General features: G+C 43.9%; 1 protein-coding gene across 1 annotated transcript in view; it reads left to right on the top strand.

Annotated features, from left to right (window-relative positions):
• Nucleotides 1-21,980, top strand: part of IRS1 (insulin receptor substrate 1) — a 39,250-nt gene extending 17,270 nt beyond the window's left edge. The window contains exon 2 of the mRNA XM_069975420.1: nt 20,904-21,980. Within this exon, the coding sequence (XP_069831521.1) occupies nt 20,904-20,908 (5 nt within the window). The 3' untranslated portion in view covers nt 20,909-21,980. The remainder of the gene's footprint in view (nt 1-20,903) is intronic.
• The last annotated feature ends 2,593 nt before the right edge of the window (nt 21,981-24,573 follow it).

Raw genomic sequence — 24,573 nt, 5'->3', positions numbered from 1 at the left:
TCATTCAGTTCAAAAACATGAAATCTTTTACTACCCTCCACCCTTTCTAAACAGTCTGACCTTGAATTCCTAGACTGTATTACAAATTTTCTGTGATTCGTGTCCTCAATTCATCTTGACTCTAAACCTTGGCAGAAAGCAGTCTGGTCGCAGGCCAGTTTAGACACACAAGGCTGAGATTAGGTTAGGGATATTGTAATGATATTAATGGTGTATCAACCTGCCTCGTGGGCCGTGCGAGGCCCTAGGAAACAGGTCTTATATTTACAGACACCTAATCCTTCCCAGCTAAATACATTTTTTTTCTTCTAGCCAAGTAAACAGGCGTGTTGGTGATTTGTGTCCAACTTCAGTATTTTAAAACTACATATAATGTTGAGAAACTACATAACCAGTTTCTGTTACTAATCTTAGGGTATGTTGAGGAATCTCAAGCAGAATCTGCGCTTAATTTTACATGTATTCCACTTTAAAGTCTGCCTGTAAAATATGTACAGAGCAATGTCCCATTATGTTTAATGGGATTACGCATGAAATGTTCAGCCGCGGATCCGCTTACCACCCAAAGATTTTCTCTGCTGTAGAAATGGGGGCTTGGAATTTCTGCTTTCCACGCAAATTTTGCTTCAACTTTGCTTAATTTCCTTGTCTATTTTGCCAGAGCTGAAGAAGAGGAAATTTCAAGCAGAAAACTTTCCTCTTCAATTCCTCGCCTATTCCTCAGTGTGAACATACCCATATACTATTTTATTTTCAGTGTCTTATATCCCATTCACGTCCCAAAGTGGGTTTTTTTAGTAACTAATAACGTGGGACTGGAAGCGACTGACTCGTGTGGATTCGGCCGAGATTTAAGGTAAGCGCCATTTAGTATCCTGTGGATACCATTTATGCAGTTACCACAGGAGATGAGCAGATTTACAGCACAAATCATTGAATCTTAAGCCACGGTGTTCGATTCTGTTTGTCTAGAATACATGATTTTTCTTTCCAAGTGTTCAGATTCCCTGGAAAAGTCTTGCATGACTTTTTTTTCCAGGGAATTGGAGCGCTTACAAAGCGGAACTACTTTTTCTAGACAAAACGGATTCTGAGATTCGTTCTGTAAATTTGCTCATCTTTAGTTACCAATAAAGAGGCCCCAAGGCTCCGAATTATGCAATGAATGTGGAACTTGCAGTGGTATGAGCCTGTTATGAGCCAAATTCAGTCTGTATAAATAAATGGCTGGAGCTGCCCCCTTACAATGTTTTCAGCTATTTAGGAGCGCCTGCAATCCCTGACGCTTTCTCACCTACAAACTAGTTAAACAGCTGTTCATCTCTGAAGACTTTAAAAGATGTAGCTGAGGATCGCTGACCCATACGGAAGATGTAGGGACTGTACGGTGACGGTTAGTAGTGCTGCATAGGTGCCAACATCTCTGCTTTTTAGTAGTATTCAGGAGACCTAATAAGGGTTATAATAGTCACTTACATGTACTTGTAATTAGCCATCAATCCGTGCGTCTGTAGGTTAATAGTATGGGCCCTATTCCACCGAACGATTATCGTTTGCATAATCGTTAACGATTAACGATCTCAAATAACCGCTATTGCGAAAGACATGAAAACGTTCATTTATTTCCATGGAACGATAATCGTTACTTATGATCGTAATTGCGATAATTTTTTCTTCGCTATTTATTTGCTATTGCGTTCGTATCTATTGCGGACTACTGAACGATGTCTTATTCAATGCGAACGATTTGCGAACGAGCAACGATAAAAATAGGTCCAGGTCTTATAAAGCGATCGATTTCTCGTTCGGTTCTTAATCGTTAACTGCATTTCAACCGAACGATTATCGTTTAGATTCGAACGATTTAACGATAATCTGAACGATAATCGTCCGGTGGAATAGGGTCCTAACCTATAGACAGAAGCAGGCAGCCTGTGTCTTTGTGTGACGGAGACAAACAACCATAGACCGCCACATGGCTGATCTATAAAGCATAACTCCTCCAGATAATCTCCATATCCCACTCATCCACGGGAAGCTGAGATATGGAGAGTCGCATGCCACGTTTATTTTCTTCCCCAGTACTATGGAATGCAGTAGGGCAGAACTGAATGAGAAAGAATGGTAACAAATGTGAATAATAGAGATGAATAATTTTGCATTCAAATGCAAATTGGGCACAACGGCGGCGCTTCTCCGTGAAGGACGGTAAGCTTTTTGCAGAATATGTATTTAAGCGCGTCTTCAGATTGGGCAATCTTAGAACATGACTATTTTATCCCCTATTGCCTAGTAACTTGTGATCAAAATTGAGCATAATGTAATACAGTTGAACTGTACTGGAATTTAGACTGTAAACATCTTTCTGGAGAGCACATGTTTGGCTCTGTGTGTAGCCACGATGGCTGTGAGCTGGAAACCCCAAGAGGGCTTTACTTTCAAAATGTGTCCTCAAACGTGAGGTCACGCAGCTGATGGAAGCTCTGTGCGATCGGAAAACGATACGCAGGGAAAGAAGGGAGCAGCAAAGAATTTAATGGCTTTGGGCCACGGCTCACAGCTATCCGATAGCTCGCTCTCCGCCCCCACAAAGCTGGAGGTTTTAGCATAAACTGGATCTTCTGGAGAAAGGTCCTGCGAATGCCTGCTGAGGCAAACCTGCTCTGTCAATAGGGGTTCTCAGTCAGCCTTATAGCGCTTCTTGTTTATAAATAATAGAGCATAATAATAATCTCAGGGTTGTACATTGGTATACACTAATGCCTGTTTACTCCCTGTAGATGTGCTGTGTATTAGCCTTGAGAGCTGTCAATATCCCAGCAGCTGATACTTGATATTTATAGTCATATTGTGCTGCGCTACTGCATTAAACTTTTTTTTTCTTTATTCAGTCTTATTCACATAGTATATGCAAACACTCAATGTATACTCTGGTCCACCAAGCTGTAACTCTCCAGATGTTGCAAAATGAAAACTCCCATCATGCACTAACAGCCTTTGGCATGATGGAAGTTGTAGGTTGCAACGGCTGAAATTCTGCAGGTTGGGTAACACAGATGTATAGATTTGCCAGGGATCCACAAACTGTTTAGATGAAAATATCCTCATGATGGTTTTACTTACATGTAGCTCTCTCTCTCTCTCTCTCTCTATCTATCTCTCTCTATCTATCTCTATATATATATATATATATATATATATATATATATATATATATATAAGGGCTGGGCGATATTGGCCTAAATCAATATCGCGGTTTATCGCACATGTAAAAAAGAACTGAACAGCAACCCATGGTTAGTCTATTATCATTATTACTATTTGTCATTATTAGGGGTCTCAGCAGATCCCTAGATGTGTATATACAGGTATACAGCCTCTACAGGATGTGTATACACAGGGGGTCATATAGGAATACATGTGCATAACTATATGGGGGGTGGATAGGTGTATATGACTTTAAGGGGGGGGGATGGATTGGGGTGCATTACTATACAGGAGGTACATAGGGATAGAAGTGTATGACTATATGGGGGTGGATCTGGGTGTATTACTATACAGGAGGTACATAGGGATGGGGGTACAGAACTATACATGGGAGTACATAGGGATAGGGGTGTATGACTATACAGGGGGCACATAGGGATAGGGGTGTATGACTATACAGGGGGCACATAGGGGGAGGGGCAGATAGGGGTGTATGACTATACAGGGGGCACATAGGGATAGGGGTGTATGACTATACAGGGGGCGGGGCAGATAGGGGTGTATGACTATACAGGGGAGGGTGGACAGGGGTGTATGACTATACGGGGGGATAGGGGTGTATGACTATACAGGGGGGGATAGGGGTGTATGACTATACGGGGGGATAGGGGTGTATGACTATACATGGGGGATAGGGGTGTATGACTATACGAGGGGATAGGGGTGTATGACTATACAGAGGGGGATAGGGGTGTATGACTATACAGGGACGGCGGACAGGGGTGTATGACTATACCAGGGGGGGGGGCAAGATAGGGGTGTGTTACTATACAGGGGTGTATGACTATACAGGGAGCACATAGGGGTAGGGGCGGATAGGGGTGTATGACTATACAGGGGGCACATAGGGGTAGGGGCAGATAGGGGTGTATGACTATACAGGGGGGCGGACAGGGGTGTATGACTGTATGGGGAGGAGGACAGGGGTGTATGACTGTATGGGGAGGAGGACAGGGGTGTATGACTGTATGGGGAGGAGGACAGGGGTGTATGACTGTATGGGGAGGAGGACAGGGGTGTATGACTGTATGGGGAGGAGGACAGGGGTGTATGACTGTATGGGGAGGAGGACAGGGGTGTATGACTGTATGGGGAGGAGGACAGGGGTGTATAACTGTATGGGGAGGAGGACAGGGGTGTACGACTGTATAGGGGGGCGGACAGGGCTGTATGACTGTAGTCCCCTCAGTAACAGTACAGGACTGTAACATAGGAGGAATGGATGGGCTGCAGCAGGCAGGATACCACACACAGCTATAACTTCTCCTGCCTGCTGCAGACCATTATTCCTCCTATGTTACAGTGACAGGTCAGCTGCTCCTCCACCTTCAGCTCTGACATGGCCGGGTCCCTGCACACACAGGACAACGTGTGCAGCGCTCGCCGGCCGGGAGTGGGGGGGGGCGCTCGGACGGGACTGGTCCGGGAGGGGGGACCAGCACAGTTCCGTCCGAGCGCCACACCCGGCCAGCGAGCGCTGCGTTGTCCTGTGTGTGCAGGGACGCGGCCATGTCAGAGCTGGAGGAGCAGCAGCACGTGAGGGTGGCTGTCCTGTACTCCCCTCAGTGAGCAGGGACGCCGGACCGGACGGGTGGTGGGCGCATGGACGGTGCGGCAGGACGGGGCCTCGGAGAGGGCGGACAGGTGCGCGCACGGGGGGGTGGGGGGAAGGTCGCTTGGACCAGACGGGGGCGGTGCGGGCGGTCACCTGGGCCCTGCTGCTCCTTCAGCTCCCGCACAGATACCGGCGTCCCTGCACATGACGTGCAGCGTGTGTGTGTGCGCGTGTGTGCGCTCGCGGGGCTCTGACAGGACGGGCGCAGGGACATAAAAATACCGCAATTACCGTCCTGGATAAGTTGAAGTCGGTTAACCGACGCCAGTGACTGTATCGGTATTTTTGCGGTATACCGCCCAGCCCTCATATATATATATATATATAATATAATCTTTTAATGCTCTATACAACATATACACAGATGCAGCCATATAAAAATGTGAGTACTCTCGCTCCATAACATTTTCACGTTACAGAATCTATAGGAATAACTAATATATATCTCGGGTGGTTTAGGTGTAAGTGAGTGACGCACAAACTGGATCTCACCTATAATTGCTTTTCTTTTAGTTTTTTTTCTCCTACATAGAATTTTTTTTTTCACGTATGGCCATCATATGTTCAGTTTCCTGTTATTGTAAATAGGGTAAAGTTGTGACTTTATCAGATTGCAACATGTTATCAATCTAGCTGTAACATTACACAACTCTTTTACGGACGGTGTTTCGCAACAATCAAACAGTAAAAGTCAGTTTATAATCCCAGTGTAACCACTGCCTTTCGTTTACTTTGGTCAGTTGTGATGCTGCCCTCTAAGTCTGAGCTATACACTCAGCATAGAGATTTAACATGCAACAAGTTCCAGTATTGATAGACGCACAATGCACAACATAGGACTTTCTAAGGGGGCTTTTACACAGAGAGATTTATCTGACACATTATTGAAGCCAAAGCCAGGAACAGACTGTAAACAGAGAACAGATCTTAAAGAAAAGACTGAGATTTCTCCTTTACAAATCCATTCCTGGCTTTGACTTAAAAATCTGTCAGATAAATGTCAGATAAATCTCTCTGTGTAAAGGCACCCTTAGGGTGCGTTCACACCTACAGGATCTGCAGCAGATCTGCAGCAGATTTGATGCTGTGTTCAGTTATTTAAATGAAATCTGCTGCAGAAAATCAGCTGCAGATCCTGTAGGTGTGAACGCACCATTAAAGGGGTTATCCAGCACTACAAAAACATGGCCACTTTTTCCTCACTCTTGTCTCCAATTCAGGTGTGGTTTGCAATTAAGCTCGATTTACTTCAATGGAACTGAGTTTTAAACCCCATCCAATCTGGGGACAAGAGTGGGGCAAAAGTGGCTATGTTTTGTAGCACTGGATAACCCCTTTGATGTTATTCCTAGGATGATCAGCTGATCATTGCAGCTTCCATTCCCAATGTCCCCCCGTAAATTAACTGATTTTGGCAGAGGAAGTGCTGTCAGCCAGCTATTTCACCTGAAAAATGGCTAAGTATACAATTTGTTCTCAAGTTTGCCAGAATGCAAGATTCTGCTACAGAGGAGACCTGTGATACCCCCCTATGATGGCAGCATACCTCGTGCTGACCTTGACCACGCAGTGGAATATCAGTCAGGGCAGAATAGGTGTACAAATAGCCAAGTCACCATGACCGTCCCCACACCAACACTGTCCAGATGATGACGTGCAGTTTTACAGCTTTTTCCAGCACAGTGATTTTTTACAGGGCCTGTTTAGAAAGGTATTACCAAGCACTTATAACATCATGGCACTGGTCTATTCTCTGTAAAACCTAGCATCCTATTGCCTGTAACATTGGAATGGTAGCCTTTACTTCTGTGCTGCTTGGAGCTCTGTAACCCTGGGTATCTGACGCGTGGCACAAACGGTGCTGTTATGCGGTTTTGCTTATAATGTTTTTGGCACGCCTTCATGCTCTATTCTTCCCAGGGAAAATAAAGCTCTCAATGCTCTGCATACTTCTAAAGACTGTAAAACCACAAGATGATATAAAAGGAAGGCACTGAGAAAATGCAGCAATCTCATTGAAAAGAGACTAAAAATAGTCCGAAGCAGAGCGAAACAGCTTGAGAACACTATGTGACCGGCCCCGTGTTAGAGGAAATTTATCACACATATATATATATATATATATATATATATATATATATGTGTGTGTATGTGTACATATACATATATATATTGATTGCTGTTGTGCCTTAGGGGGAGCTTTTCCTTTAATAGTTAAAATTAACAGAATCATGTTCCATATGATGCATGATGGCAGATACTAATGTACACTCACCGGCCACTTTATTAGGTACACCTGTCCAACTGCACGTTACCACTTCTAATCAGCCAATCACATGGCGGCAACTCAGTGCATTTAGCAATGTAGACATGGTCAAGACAATCTCCTGCAGTTCAAACCGAGCATCAGTATGGGGAAGAAAGGTGATTTGAGTGCCTTTGAACGTGGCATGGTTGTTGGTGCCAGAAGGGCTGGTCTGAGTATTTCAGAAACTGCTGATGTACTGGGATTTTCACGCACAACCATCTCTAGGGTTTACAGAGAATGGTCCGAAAAAGAAAAAACACCCAGTGAGCGGCAGTTCTGTGGGCGGAAATGCCTTGTTGATGCCAGAGGTCAGAGGAGAATGGGCAGACTGGTTCGAGCTGATAGAAAGGCAACAGTGACTCAAATAGCCAACCGTTACAACCAAGGTAGGCAGAAGAGCATCTCTGAACGCACAGTACCTCCAACTTTGAGGCAGATGGGCTACAGCAGCAGAAGACCACACCGGGTGCCACTCCTTTCAGCTAAGAACAGGAAACTGAGGCTACAATTTGCACAAGCTCATTGAAATTGGACAGTAGAAGATTGGAAAAACGTTGCCTGGTCTGATGAGTCTCGATTTCTGCTGCGACATTCGGATGGTAGGGTCAGAATTTGGCGTCAACAACATGAAAGCATGGATCCATCCTGCCTTGTATCAACGGTTCAGGCTGGTGGTGGTGGTGTCATGGTGTGGGGAATATTATCTTTGGGCCCCTTGGTACCAATTGAACATCGTTGCAACGCCACAGCCTACCTGAGTATTGTTGCTGACCATGTCCATCCCTTTATGACCACAATGTACCCAACATCTGATGGCTACTTTCAGCAGGATAATGCGCCATGTTATAAAGCTAGAATAATCTCAGACTGGTTTCTTGAACATGAGAATGGGTTCACTGTACTCAAATGGCCTCCACAGTCACCAGATCTCAATCCAATAGAGCATCTTTGGGATGTGGTGGAACGGGAGATTCGCATCATGGATGTGCAGCCGACAAATCTGCGGCAACTGTGTGATGCCATCATGTCAATATGGACCACAATCTCTGAGAAATGCTTCCAGCACCTTGTTGAATCTATGCCTTGAAGAATTGAGGCAGTTCTGAAGGCAAAAGGGGGTCCAACCCGTTACTAGCATGGTGTACCTAATAAAGTGGCCGGTGAGTGTATGTCCCATGTATTGTACATCTGGCTTCAATGGCCATAAGACTTCCTTTTCCTGTTAAGTGTATGTAATCCTATTTTAACAAATACTTTAGAGGTTTAGACAACTTAGGCAAAAACTGGGGGATCATCTCTCCTGTTCTGCACCACTTGGGGGTACTCTGCTTCGATTATCACATGTGGGCGTGCATGAAGTGGTCATGGTGGAATAGCCTGCTGTGTCTTGGCAATATGGGGCCCCAGCATAGAGACATTACTGTACAGCACAGTATATTATCACATTGGTGTCTTCTAGACCCAATGGGGGAGATTTATCAAACATTGTGTAAAGTGAAACTAGCACAGTTGCCCCTAGCAACCAATCAGACTCCACTTTTCAATTGAAAAGTGGAATCTGGTTGCTAGGAGCAACTGAGCCAGTTTCACTTTACACCATGTGTGATAAATCTCCCCCATTAGAGATGTGTCACAGCCTCAGAGTTATGCCGGGCTAGAGTAAAAGGACCTTGTTCGGCGCTGAACGGTACTTTAGTTCAAACAGGTATATTGAAGAGATGATTTATTGTCTCAGAAACAACGCGTTTCGAGGTGTAGTACCTCTTTATCAAGTTAAAAGAGACAGATAAGAGCATACAGAGTAGTCTCAGATAAATAGGCAACTGATTGCAGTTTGGTGGGAGGGGGATAAACCAGTACCGCCCTTAACCTGATGACACCAGGATGACTACAGGTGGAGGTCATAAAGTCATAAACCGGCATGTAGTGTGTACGGATACACTAGTTTGGGCTGCAGGCAATTCACAAATCTCCCCCATTGTCACCACTCCACCACACCATAATGCACCATACGGCCCCACAGTTTATTGCTAGGCCTTCCTAATTCCCATACCCCCCCCATGTTGCACCGTCGAGTATTAACCATCCGACTAGTGTGTGCCTTGGAATGAAATATTTCACATTAGGGTATGTTTAGGAACAAGCAAGGCATTGAAGAGGAAATTTTTCTGCTTGAAATTCCTCGCCTATTCCACTCGCCTATTCCACTTCTCTAGCGGAATCCTCCCAAAGAATTGACATTATTCCCATTGAACACAATGGAACTTTGCTCTGTACATGTGTTACGGGTGGAATCCCTCGGATTCCGCTTCAAATTCTTCCCCAATGCCTCAGTGGGAACACACCGTTATAGGACTATAAAGAGGGTTTGGGGCAGCACTTACTATCCCATCATCCACCACATGTGCATATTTACCAGAATAACTATTAAATGTCAAAGACAAGTTCTACGAGGCCTAAGAACATTTCCCAGTAAGTAAACACCTCCTCTTTATTTGTTCTTTACTTAAAAGCAGACTATCTAAGGGGTCACTTGGATCTGTTTGATGAGTCGAAGACTTTGTACCAAAGTCATAGGAAAATCTTGGTGCAGCTGCAACAATATCCTATGCAGCGTGCTATGTGTCGTCATTGGATAGATGGGCTACTTTTTTTTTTTCCACTTCGCTCCTGTTTCTACTTCATGCCTCTCTTCAGAACATATCTGTATCGTATCTGTGCACAATTTTGATTTATTTTCTGCGGTGCCTGTTTCAGCTACTAACTTTAGCTCCACATAAACAACACACATTGCAGCTAGGAGGTATTGGTTTTCATGGAGGCAGCAGGCACAGGCAGCCTGAATATTCTACTATATTAGCAGGGCTGGCTTCACTTCTGTGGAGTCATATTGTGGTATGGCACCTTTTTTGGGTTGCTACTAATGTATGAAGGGTGGCATTAAGTTTTGCACAGACCCTAAAAGATTACTGCCTAAAAATTTTGGCAATACTCATAATCCCAACAAATTAACCAAAATATTCATAGGGACAGTCCGCACATTGTACACATGGCCACCAGCACAAAAACATTGACCTTTTGACATTGCTTTTCCTGTAATGGTAACCTTTTATTACTGGGTACTATAGGGTGGCTGGTTTGGGGGTCTTTCCATTATAGTTTTCTCTATGTCAATTCTATTTCTGGTTTCCACAAAAAGTCTGCACCAGCCATACTTCTTATTCTAGCTGGTGTGTCTGCTTCCTGACGAAATTATGAAATGTGCTATACCTTCAGAGTAGGTTTAGCTATTGGCTTCCCATCCCTGCAAACTACATTATTCTTGCCGTCAATATGCCGACATTTGCCATATGTTGGGATTGTCACATGTTAAGTGTCAGATCACAAAACAATTTCTTTGACCACTTGTTGGCCTAGGTTTTTCAAATGGGGATATCCAATTCTATTCATTTCAGTGCAGTCATTGTTCGTGCGGCCCACGCTGTGGTTCACCGTGCTTCAGGATACACAAACACACCATGCGCAGGAAACGATTGCTTTTACATATTGACAAGCGGTGGCGATTACGGTGACTTTACGCCTGCCATATTGCAGCCAGGGTTCCTGTAGCTAGCGTCTTAGTGCGTCTGCTTCCACCTTTCGTTCTGGTTAAAGATGAGAAAAGTGAATATTGGCCAGCTTGACAGCACAGTAAAATGGGTTGTAGCGTTGGCAGATCTCCACATCCCTCCCTGTGTGATGGCAGCTCTTTAGAGAAGGCTCCTTTTGAAGCATGCAGCACCTCTCAGCAGAGAGTTCTGGGCACGTGCCTGTCTGTTCTTGTGATCTCCCATTCATGATGGCTTTAGCTATAAACCGATCACATGCCACAACTTCATGGAAGCGGCTGGTGCTGCTGCCTGTGTTCTCGGCACAATAGGAGACATCTGTTAATTAGTGGTTAATGTCTCAGAACATGAAGCAGCTGTTGTGATTATGGGGAGAAGGATGGCGCTCTGCATACATGCTCCTCATTACGGGGCCCCGCGCCCTACCTCCTCTTATCTGCAGGCAGGTTACATTACACAGGGTTCATGTGGCACTTGTGCAGCATGTTTTCCCCATGAATGTCTGGCTTTGACAGTATGGTTACAGAGAGTCTTTCCTACATAAATAACATACCATGAAATGTAATGCACATAAGTGAACACTCCTCTCATCGGTTCACGGCTTCAGTTTCTACAATTTGCAGAATACGAATATACCAAATCTAAGTGCTCTCCTGTTCTTTTTGATCTTTATAGATGGTAGCATGGACTAACTGGATTTGGAGAGGGTAACAACCATGTAGGACCTTTTTCTATATTCCCAAATACTCTGCCAGCAAGTGTCAGTCTTCACTTTAGTTCTAGAATTCTTTTCGTAGACACTGAAGCTAGGTGAAATCATGCTGTAAGTTCTCTGACTGTTCTAGTCTTGAACTGTCATAAATTACCAATATTTAAGTGTTACTGTCATTCAAATAGGCTAGACAAAGTTGGCTAATGTTTTGGATGTTTTTCTTGATTTATTTCAGGAAGTCGTCTGTGAGAAACTTGCAGTTTGGTGTCCACTTTGGTTTGGTGCTGCCAGCTGTAATCGCTATACAGGCCTGTCCCCAGCACATTACACAATAAGTTACTGATTCGTGACCCGCTGCTCCATACGTGTTGCACATTGCTTTCTTTTTTCTTGCCCCTACGTATAATTAATGAACAGTTATAGGATATTTCCTCCTCTTCCTTTAACCATCCTTATGAGTGGTTTAAAAATAATGCATCTGTCACACATGCGAGGCCACATGCGTTGTGATGCCGGGGAGTGCGTCATGTTCCCCCAGCTGGCAGCATTCCAGGAGTAGAGTGCTTTGAAACTGTCCGGTGAGAATCCAGGGAAGCATTGGCTGGTGCACTCCTCCTTCTCTGCCTCCTGCCTTACTCTGGACATAAACTTATCCCAAGAGTACTTCATCGCCATTCAAAGGCAAACCAAGGAAAGTCCTCTCCTGATATACAAGTGCTGAACAACACTCTAAATACTGTATAACCTTAAAAATCTCCATTTCTATAGAACACAGGCATCAAGCTGTGGCCCTCCAGCTGGGGCAAAACTACATTTCCCATCATGCTTTGTTTGACACCCCTACTATTGAGGTTCTCATCTGCTCTATCTGCTGTATTTTGGCTTTTTACTACTTCTGTTAGCCCCCATAAACAACAGGGAAAAATGGCCAATTTTGGGTGAGACCGGACCCCTTTATTTATGGGGAATAGAGGGGATATTTGCATTTTAAACTTTTATTAAAGAAACTGATCAACCATTTAGTCTTGGTTAGTTTGGGGGGGATGGGTTTGCTGATGAGCAGGAGCATGTTACTTCACCTCATTTCCTTTTGGCTCTCTTTGTGCTGCTATTTCCTCCCAAGTTCTGATATGTTATCTGATCCCCGAGGCATCGTCCTGTTTCTGTATGATAGGAAGAAGACTAGATTGTAAGCTCTGCTGCATACTTTTGATAACTTTGATATGCTGGTGGCAAGCTACAAAAGTGCTAATTTTAAAGTGACTCTGTACCCACAATCTGACCCCTTCAAACTGCTTGTACCTCCAGATAGCTGCTTTTAATCCAAGATCTGTCCTGGGGTCTGTTCGGCAGGTCATGCAGTTAATGTCATAAAAAACAACTTTTAAACCGTCAGCCCTGTGCCCCTTTGGATTTAAAGCAGCTATCTGAAAGTACAAGTGGTTTGGGGGGGGGGGGGGTCAGATTGTGGGTACAGAGTCGCTTTAAGCCATGCTTTTTAAGAAGGTCCGTGATGGCTGCAACCTGAAGGATACTCTGGCATGATGCTGATTCTGAGTATGGCCATTTCCTTTGAGCATTAGATTTAGGTCTTGCACTTTATGTATGCCATCGCGAGACAACTGAAGCTTTATTAAAGAAACATTTTACAAGTGTTTTAGCCATAGCACTCTAAAAAAAATCCTGACCCAAAGTCATTAACAGTCTAGTCTTGTTTGCTAAACATTGTTTCCTGGTGGTTAACAGCTGCTCAAGTCACGGGCATGGATGACGCAGCCAACGCTAACCAGTTCTTCCCAGGTTGGAAGGAAAAGCACATGCACTCGGCAGTACACAGTTATTAACACCTGCCCCGGGGGCACTTGTTTCCTATTTGATTTAATGCTGCATTTGTAACTATCCAGAGCTGGTCTTGAATATAGATTATAGTCCTGCCACATTAACGTTTACTGCTGGAGGAGTTTTCTCTATCACATGCCTCAAGCCCCTTTAAGCGTCAGTTTTCCTTGTGTATGGAAAGTTGTTCCTTACATATTTGGGCCATGAGAAGGTTTAGCTGATGATAAATGCAGTGTTTTGCTGTAGTCGTTCGAGACCACGGAGTAATCCGAGTCTCTCATGATGTACTTTTCCTTTGCATATTTTGGGCTTGGTACAAATACTTTTCAGATGTGAGTTATGGTGCCAGATGGCATCCAGGGACACTTAACGTGGGTAACCTCTGGGATTGGCATATTATTAATGAGTCTGGGGGCTTGTTGGACTTTGGGCTGACATACACAGAGAAGTCATTGTCACCCGGTTTGCTTTTGTGTTCCAGTTATTCTGCATTCTCTTAAAGATTGATGTATAACTTTATTATCTATATTATTTAATGCTGTGAATTCATTTGGTCTAGTGTTTAGAACAGCTGCCAGGGAACAGTACGTTATGTATCTTTTATTTTGGCTGATACATTGTGACCCACATATGGGGTCCTGTTGGTGCCACTATGTCTTGCTGTGCCTTCTATTCCCATATATGTAGATGAACAAATATCACAAGATTAGTTTCTGTTCAGATTCCGCAAATCAGATTTGTTTCAGGTTTTGGTGCCTATTGGGAAGTGGCCAGATTGCCCTGCTGTTACTGACGCAATGTATGTACAGGAGCAGGGACGCCTGTTAAATGCAAGAGTCCCTGCTTCAGTACAGTGCATTAAAGGGGTTGGCCACTTTATAGTAAAATTGCTCAGTGTACAGTATTAGTAAGTGTACTCCCTGTTTATACTGACAGCAGCTCCCTGTGTACCTCATAGAGCTAATATCAGACTCCCCTCCTCCAGGCTGGGCCACCCTGCTCTGTGGTGTTTTGGTCCATAAGATTGCTTACATGGAGGAGCATGTGACCAGGCCGCGCCCCCCAGTGTCCACCACTGAGTCTGTATATGTCTATGGAGGACACAGGGGACAGGGCATGGTCACATGCTCCTCCATGTCGGCCATTTAATGGACTGAAACAAAACAGAGCAGGGTGGCCCAGCCTGGTGAATGGGAGTCTGATTTTAGCTCTATGAGGTACACAGGGAGCTGCTGTCAGTATATACAGTGAGCACACTTACTAATACTTTGTACTGACCTATTTTACTATAAAGTGGCCAACCCCTTTAAGTAGCTGAGCCATTGCCCAGTCCAGTCAATGCATTGAGTGGAAGCTGTGATTTGTACAGCCTCATCACTTTCTTCAGGGCCACCTGAGGACTAGAGGAACTAGAATTCACCTGCAGATGTCTTCTTCAGTGTTAGGGTGGTATTACACGGAGCGATTATCATTCGAAAAATCGTTAAATCGTTCGGATTTGAACGATAATCGTTTCATGTAATAGCAGGCAACAATTTAACGACCAACGAGAAATCGTTGATCGTTTAATAGGATCCGGTCCTATTTTTATCGTTTGATCGTTCGCACATCGTTCGGTGGAATAAGAATTCGCAGCTAAAACGTACGCAATAGCGACGACTAAACGACCGCAAGAACGATCATAAGTAACAATCAACGTTCCGCGTAATTGGGCGAACGATTTCGGGTTGTTTGCCTTTTAAGTTTAAGATCGTTTATCGTTAATCGTTAGTCGTCGAAAAAAATTGCTTGGTGTAATAGTACCCTTACAGTAACTTGTTTTTTTTTTAGGATGAGTTCCTCTGAAGACTCCTCGATTCTTGTGAACCATGCTGCATGTATATGTGTGTGTATGAGAGGCATGTGCCCAGTCTGCACTGGTTTCTTGTTAGTTACATGCAGCGATCTGACAGCTGTGAATTTGCTAGTTAGCACCAAAGGGGAGGAAATGATTGATCCTTCAGGGTGATGGGTGAGAATGAAGTGTAGCTATACGGAGTCTGGATACTGGATCCTTCTTGTTTTGTGTTGTTTACCCTGCATCAGTTGGCTGGATGTTCCTCTGGGGGTTTATCCCTGGCATTTGCTGGCACTGAAGATGCTGCATGTTACAAAGCTTTGGTGCTGAGGCATCACTTCTATATATAGAGCATTTCAGCTTCTAGTTCAAACTGGCAAGACGACTTTCATCTGTGAAGTCCGTGTTAGCTTCTCACTGTGTAGTAACATATTGGGCTGAAGAGACATGAGATGTATTTTAGTATATCTGAGACTGCAAACTGACCTCCTCCCCACCCCCATCCTAATGGAGATCTTTATACACTTGACGTACAGTACCAACAAAGGTGATGAATACGAAAGTGTTCATGTAAGTGTTACGTTAAACTTGATGAAAACATCCAAATTCGACCAAAACAAATAACAATGAATCATTTTAGCCGACTGATGGCAGACCGCCCTAGTCTGGAATTAAGTCAGCCATGTTTGAGAGTGCGATCCAATTTTTGTATTTAATTTCATTGGGGAAATTCTGGTTTTATATGACGGTCATTTAAATGAGTGGCTGCCCATGTTGTGCAAAAATTACTTGAGTCCGTCAGAGTAGAAGCTCCAGTTCAGGGTTATAGATGGGATTCTAAGTAGGGGACCCATCTCCTATGCAAAAGCGCATCTCACAATTTTTTTTCTTTTAACCTGTAAACACGAGGTGCATGGCTTAGCTTGCTAAGCTTGTATTGTCTGGCAGATGTTGTAACCAAAATTCTAATTGTGCACATTAGAAGTCTGCAGGTCTGTGCTGTAATGGCTGAGTTATTAGGCAATGCCCAGAACAAGGCTTCCACATATGGAAACGGAACTTTAATGATCACTTTTGCAAGACTTTCAAAGATGGCTAGATGAAACCAGACATGACGTCTTTTTCTCGGCCTCATTAGTTGTTTCTCTGAATTATAGGGCATAACAGGGATCTGGATTAAACATGCAAGTATGTTCTATGCATTCCTCATAGAAACAACCGGCTACTAACCTAAACATTGCCTTCTATCAGACTTTCACATGTGTTTCTCCCTCTGCATCGGATTCCTGTAGGTTAACAACAAGGAGTGCAGTGCAGACATATTTTCTTTTAAAGGCATCTCTTATCATGACAGACCTTTTAATTTTCATGAAGTAACCAAAATAGAGATCTTAGAGCAGGCATGTCCAAACTTTTTTCGAAGAGTGCCAAATTTGCTGAAGTGAACATGTGCGGGGGCCGACCATTTTACTTGACATTCTTTGGACCATTAAAATGAATGCAAATAAACTTTTTTTTTTACAAAGTTTATTGAAAACGGCATACTTTTTATAATTAAAAAATCCCGGGGCACACCACCAACCAAAATGGCACAAAATGACACTAAAGCAGGACATATTATACATAATAATAATATTATAAATTCTAAATGTATTTATACTCACTCAGTGTGAAACCTGGGCCTGTTTCGAAAAACACAAAAGGGATATCCCCATGTTTCTCTCCCCCCTGCTTCTCCCCCATCCCCATGTTTCTCTCCCCCTGCTTCTCCCCCATCCCCATGTTTCTCTCCCCCCTGCTTCTCCCCCATCCCCATGTTTCTCTCCCCCCTGCTTCTTCCCCATCCCCATGTTTCTCTCCCCCTGCTTCTCCCCCATCCCCATGTTTCTCTCCCCCCTGCTTCTCCCCATCCCCATGTTTCTCTCCCCCCTGCTTCTCCCCCATCCCCATGTTTCTCTCCCCCCTGCTTCTCCCCCATCCCCCTGCTTCTCCCCCATCCCCCTGCTTCTCTCCCCTGTTTCTCCCCCATCCCCATGTTTCTCTCCCCCCTGCTTCTCCCCCATCCCCATGTTTCTCTCCCCCCTGCTTCTCCCCCATCCCCATGTTTCTCTCCCCCCTGCTTCTCCCCCATCCCCATGTTTCTCTCCCCCTGCTTCTCCCCCATCCCCATGTTTCTCTCCCCCTGCTTCTCCCCATCCCCATGTTTCTCTCCCCCCTGCTTCTCCCCCATCCCCATGTTTCTCTCCCCCCTGCTTCTCCCCCATCCCCATGTTTCTCTCCCCCCTGCTTCTCCCCCATCCCCCTGCTTCTCTCCCCTGTTTCTCCCCCATCCCCATGTTTCTCTCCCCCCTGCTTCTCCCCCATCCCCATGTTTCTCTCCCCCCTGCTTCTCCCCCATCCCCATGTTTCTCTCCCCCCTGCTTCTCCCCCATCCCCATGTTTCTCTCCTCCCTGCTTCTCCCCCATCCCCATGTTTCTCTCCCCCCTGCTTCTCCCCCATCCCCATGTTTCTCTCCCCCCTGCTTCTCCCCCATCCCCATGTTTCTCTCCCCCCTGCTTCTCCCCCATCCCCATGTTTCTCTCCCCCCTGCTTCTCCCCCATCCCCATGTTTCTCTCCCCCCTGCTTCTCCCCTGTTTCTCCCCCATCCCTGCTCACCTTCCTTGAGATGCTCGCCGCGAGCGCCGTCCCCCTCACCTACTGGCCCGGACGTGCTCCTCCAATCAGGGGAGACCGGGAGCGTGGTGCATGGCGCACCACGCTCCTGGTCTCCCCTGATTGGAGGAGCACGTCCGGGCCAGTAGGTGAGGGGGACGGCGCCTGCGGCACACTGGTTGGAAAACACTGCTCTAGTGCACGGGAAAGGAAAGCCGAAATCTCGGACATCGCGAGATTTCGGCTTTCCTTTTCTGTGCACTAGAGCAGTGTTGCTGCCGGATACCTGGGGGGGCCGCAAAACTTCGGAACGCGGGCCGCAAATGGCCCGCGGGCCGGACTTTGGACATGCCTGTCTTAGAGCATTTAGCAGTATCTATTACATAGAAGATCTACATTGAAAGGCATCACAAGCGGATTTACTTGGAAAATTTGCATGCTACCTTTGCCTTTTAACAAATCAAAATCCCTAATAAAGGGTCTTGTTGATAATAGCAATTAAACAATGGGCTTCTGTTCCTTATAGTCTTAGTAGTGAAACTTCAATACATGTTAAGGAGCAAGAGAATCTGGGTAGATTAATATATAGTTTTGCGGTAGTACGTTCGGTATCACTTACAACAATTTTATTCATTTAATACTGGGCGAAGAAGTTTAGGGGCGGTCCTGCTCCGTGATTGACAGCAGTCTCTAAAAAGGACCGCCCACTGGACACCTAAGTGTAGCAATAGCTGAGATAAAAACAAGTACATTAAGAGTTCTTCTGAATATTTTCCTGCTCCATCAGCTTTATAACATGCTGCTCATGGATTACATTTTTAGTAAGGCTTTATTTGAAGGGACTCGCTGGAGGACTCTCTTTAGCTTTCCTGTTGTCTCATAGAGGGAGCTAACTGAGTCACATCAGTATCTGCAATATAAAATAGGAATAATAAAAAATATCAATATATAGGATAACCATAGTAATACTGCGATTTATCCACAGAGGGCAGCCATGTTTAAATGCTCAATGTCCGCCTTTACTTTTTGAAACCTTTAGGTTTTGTTTTCATGTTTGCATGTCGTCACAGGATATGGTAAATCATTTAAACTCTGGCAAGTTTTTCTTGTGATTTTTCCAGAAATGCATACCGATAGCATTACATAGGATTTCTGATCCGTCTGGGAACCAGCAATGTTAAAGGAAAACAAATTTATTGAAAGCTTTGCCATATATTGGACTGTGCAAATGTTGTGAATGAACCCAGCAGGTTTTCTTTTTTTGTTGTGTACATGGCTGGCATCTAGGGCTCCTGGTCTGCTAGAGTTCTTGCAAGATAAATGTTCTCCTCTCAGAAGTGGTTATTGAGTTCGTTCACCTATTAGACTTACTTTAGCATTTGAACTGCAAGCTAAGCATTGGCAACCTTGTTTAGCGTGTGAGAAGCTTAAAAGATTTAGTAGATTCCTCCTTTGATGCCACAGGTTTGTCTGCAGCCGTACACAGAGACCACCTAGGGTGGCCAATTGGTGCAGGAGCCTGTAGCTCTTCCTGGTAACTAGCCTAGTCCCATGGCTCTGCTATGAAGGCTCCGAATAAGCTGCAGGCATCCTGTGAAATTAGCATTGATAAAGTGAGCTGGGTTTGTATTACAGACATAGTAGACTTATCTGTTTCCAGCATATGTCGTCTCTGGTCACTAGCATGATGATGAATTGTATAACGTACTGAATAGTCAGTTCTCATTTGGCAATGGCAAAATGTTAGCATTCAGCTTAAGTAAGGTTTAGTCTCCTTAAAACGCACCTTAGAGCAGATGTGAAACATAAGACGAATGCAAAAATGCGCCCCTTTGTAGCCTTCAGTTACGCGTTCCTCTTGCCAGGAAGGCTTGAGTAAGCCAGAAAAAATGTCCAGCCCAACCACAAAGCTGTATTATCGGGGACTCCAGCTATTGCTGGCGGTAAGTAGGAAATAGATTAAACACAGGTTTCCCCTGGTCCTAAGCTGCCAGCAGTGATGTCAGTGACATTAAATGATCCTTCGCTGAGCTCACTGTAGCCCGAGATCCCCTGCTCTAAGCCATTTGTGGTGAGCGTTGTTTTATAGGTTGTTAAGGAAATACTGACTGTTGTTGATGAGAAACAATGGTGAGTCCAGACACTGATCTAAGCCCAGAGTTTAGCACCCCCCGTCTCTTCAGCTATTGTTGCCGAACACTTGATAAGTCTATAATGAGCAGCGCCGGCTGCATTGGATATTGTAGAAAACTCGAGTTTACTTTCGATTGAAACACTTGTAGATGTTTATGAAGGCGTAGGTGGGTTTTTATTTTACTGACGTGTGCAGATCAAAGCAGCAGAGCACAGTATGATAGATGTTCTCCCGATTTTCTACCATGTTGAGATACAAACTCACAACTAACGCCAATCTGTTGCAGAATCCTGCACCGCAATGAGTTCTCTTTATTTCTTTATCACACCAAACTAAGTGCATACATTCACGTAAAGGCCTTATTAGATGACCCGACTGGTGGGGTAAGCCAGCACCTAGCTGCTAGATCGGCGCTTGCTTACAAAACCTGTTACACAGATGATTTGTAAACATGTTCAAAGAGCACAATCGGCAAAAAGCTAACAATTGCTCATCGCCTGATTGTCTTTATTACACAGGGGTTTGTATTTGTATTTTATGTTGTTGCTCCCAATGGTTGTCAGACAGCCCCGTCCATAGAGGCTGATACCTCTTTAACACATTAAAGGAGTTTTATTTAGACCCTAAACTAATCTTCCGTATTGAGGCATCACAAGTCCCTGTTCTTGGCAAAACATAGTAACCCTATATCCTGCTAAATCGGAGATGCGTAAGCCGACAAGTGCATAATGTATAATCCGGGTTGCTTGTCATTCACTTTGTACCTTTCATTTTATTAAAGCTGAAGATCTGTGTAGTAGTTTTGTTTTCGTAGGATATTGATCCCGTGACACCACCATGGTTGTAGGCGTGCAGTGTTTCATTTTTTGTGATATATTAATGGTGTTATATTAATATATTCACGCTTGTGTTTTTTGTTTCCTTTCCAGAATAACAACCTCTACAACCTCAGCAAAATACCCGTTCAATCTCAAGGGATTATGGACACTCAGTAGCCTCCACACATCACAACAAGGACCTCACATCCTCCTCTTCAATAGATGGTACGCTGCATCCACTTCACTTTGTTTACTACACATGCAAACCTCAGGAGTTAGCTGACTAAACTGCACCTTCTCTGTTGTGCCAAGCAAAAAGCACTGTGACGTCTGGACAGAAGCAATCTGCTCCTTCTACATCCTTGGAGACAACCTCAGTGATCCGATCCTCCCTGCACCTACTCATGGTGCGCTTAGACTTTACATCCTCGCACATTGTTCTCAATTCATTCAATTTAAGTTGCTGCTGAAAATTTCAAGAAAGAAAAAAAAACTGTATTACAAATCATTGGTGTAAATTATTAAGTACGAAAAAAAACTGTTAATAATGATTGATGAGAATTAAATATTTAACATAGGTTTTGATTTATACATGTTTGTTTTTTTTCTTTTGTTAGAGCCCATTTTTTATATGGGAATTTGAGGTATTCTGTTATAAACAGACTCTGGATAATTGCTAAAATATGGCTAATAAAAAAAGTAGGGTACTATCCTTTCTAAGAAACACAGCAGGTCCTAGGTTGCTAGGACTCTCTTTATTTTGGGTCCTATTTAGAGACACTTGTAATATAAGCATATGTAAGAATACATTGCACTCCTGGCAGTGATGTGCTTTAACTCCTTCTGTGCCAGATAGGGCTGAAGTTCTCTTAAAACGTTGTCAGAACTGATGACCCTACACACGCTACTCACAGGTTAAAAAGAGTAAAAAAAAAATACACACAGACCTTTTCATTGCACAGGTACAAGTAAAATAAAAAATACGAAATCGAGAGTCTTCCATTGTATATAATGTAAAACAAAGAAATAAAAAATAAAATTAAAAAAATAAAAAAAAAAAATTAAAAGGGAAAAAAGTGAAACTTGGCTGAACTCTTTAAATGAAACTCCCTGGAATGAGCAATGTGGTTGTTTGTAAATTCTGGAAAATCTTTCTATATGTAATAAACTAGATACTGTTTAATTTTATTTCTGGTAAACATGTTGTATTATTTTTTTTGTCATTTATAAAATTATATGTGCAAGTTGGGAATTGTGGGTGCAGGAAGACTTAAAGGGGTCATCCAGCGTTAGAAAAACATGGCCACTTTCAGCCACAGAGTCAGAGCAACACTCTTGTCTCCAGTTCAGGTGTGGTTTGCAATTAAGCTCCATTCACTTCAATGGAACAGAGTTATAAAACTGCACCCAAACTGGCGACAAGAGTCTTGTTGTCTCTGAAAGAAAGTGGCAATGTTTATCTAACGCTGGATAACCCCTTTTAAAGAAGTTTTATGGCCGCAACAGAAACCTTGGGGCATAGGTGTGAATTAGGATAGGAGTTTTTGCACTCAGTTGTAATGCCCTCTGTTTTTTTTATGCCTGAAAGAAAGATGCGTTTTATTGAGCTCTTCTCTTGTTAACCAAGTTTTATCACATTGTATACATCACAGTAAAACAGACCATACACAATAGATCTGTTTGTTGAACCCAACAATCTTAGCAGGAACAGATGACTAATGTTTATTGCATCCTCCTGACTTTTCCCTGTTGGCAATTGTTGGGGAGAGAATGACTGGGTATGTTGGCATGTTCAGCTGCCCAATCTATTTATTCTAAGAGAGAAGTCCCTGACAGAGGTGTCCAGCAACGGCTCTCTCTCCATGTAATAATCAAGTTTTTGGGTTTTTTTTTACTTTTTTTAAATAATTTTTTTCAATACTTTCCATTTTACCATCTGTATCAGGCATGGGGAACCTTCGGCCAAAGCTTTAGCTTCGACTGTCCAGGCATGATGGGAATTGTAGTTTTGCAACAGTTGGAGGGCCGAAAGGTTCACCATGCCTGATCTAAAATATAAAATATTCTTGAAATCTTGATATTTTTATTCTGGCCATTAAAGTGTCACTGTTGTTTAGTTTTTTTTGCAGAAATGAATCGTACAGACGATTTTAAGAGACTTTGTAATTGGGTTTATTAGACAAATATGCCATTATCTGCATTCAAAAAGCCTTTTCCCAGGCCCTCCCCTCCTCTCTCTCATTATCAGGAAATCTCGACTCTTTTACATCAGTCAGGCCCTGTCTATGCTATGGAGAGGGGAGGGGGGAGATTAGTGGCAGCAGAGAGCAGAGAACAAAGGATTACATAACAGGAGATGCGTGAAGCCGGTATTCAGAAGTCAGAGAGGTCAGTGCTGATGGCAGAGGAGATGGAGCCTGGTGATGTAGCTGTAAATGAACTCCTTTGTAGTCCAGTTTTGGTGCCTCATCTCCCTCCACCCTCCCCTCTCCATAGACAATCAAGATGACAGGGGGGAGAGCAAACTGCTTTTTCATTATAAAAATGCATTTTAAACCCAATTACAAAGTTTCTTAAAATTGCCTGTACTATTGTTTTTTGCATAAAAAATTTAAACAACAGTGACACTTTAAGGCTGGGTTCACACTATGAAAAAAGACGGCCGTATTTCATGACAACGGCCGTAGTTGTGACACCAGTATATAGATAAGGCCATTCACATGGCTGTAAATTTTGTGGACCTTACGGACGGTGAATGCCTGTCCCTGATTGTTTCCCTGGAGAGGGGAAAATGGTTGAATCTCCGCAGCACTGTAGTGACAGAGCTGCACGACTGTAGTCGTTACAGTGCCTCGGAGATCCAAACAGTTTCCCTGCTGTCAGCATGATGTTGAGGTGGGGAGACAACCCAGGACAGGCATTCTCTGTCCATAAAATTGCAGACATGTGAATGCAGCCTAAGTGGCAGTAACAGTTCCTTTCTTCCTCCTCACTACACAGTGACCTCTGCACAGGTCAGTAAGTATGCCTACAATACTTTCCCATAGAAGTCAATATGGTCACCCAGAGTTTACGGTCCCCTATGGTTTATGGGCATTTTTGTAAGGCATATCATTAAATGCTGTGAAATTAGTGCCGTTTTTAAACTTTTTTTTTCATGCTGAAAAATCAGTAACTGCATGCAGGAGAGAGGATTTCTAATAGATATACCCATAGTCATAGAATTTAATCTCAAATTTGGAATCATGGCGATATATTAGGGGTTTTACAATCTGGTGTTACAATTCCAGATTGATTTATTTTTTTTTGTTATGTGCAGGCACCGGGCACAGTACAGTGTACAGGCGCAGATTAAGGACACACCTGACTTCTATTACCCTAATGTCTTAATATATACAATAGGACATGCACCTAGAGAGGGTGGATCAATGCCACTGAATAGATATAAGCACTAGTCATATAGATCTTTAATGATCTTAATTATAGACTATGCTAATAACCCTTTAAAGTGTTACGTTTTCTTCATCCCACATGCAGGAGGCCTATTTGTTACCTCACAGAAATGAGCTTGGTGCCCCTTTAGGTAGTCATTAACCCCTAGACGACCCTGGACGTAGGGTTACGTCATGGAAGTCTGTCCCCAGACGACCAATGACGTAACCTTACGTCACGGGTGTTATTCCCGCTATGAAGCGCGCTCCGGAGCGGAGCGCGCTTCATAGGAGGTGGGGGCCGGCTGCAGTGAGCAGCCGGGACCTCACCGGCAATGACACGCTGCAGC

Source organism: Dendropsophus ebraccatus, chromosome 6 (genome assembly GCF_027789765.1).
Source record: "Dendropsophus ebraccatus isolate aDenEbr1 chromosome 6, aDenEbr1.pat, whole genome shotgun sequence".
NCBI classification, from domain to species: Eukaryota; Metazoa; Chordata; class Amphibia; order Anura; family Hylidae; genus Dendropsophus; species Dendropsophus ebraccatus.
This window is presented reverse-complemented; position numbering and strand designations above follow the sequence as displayed.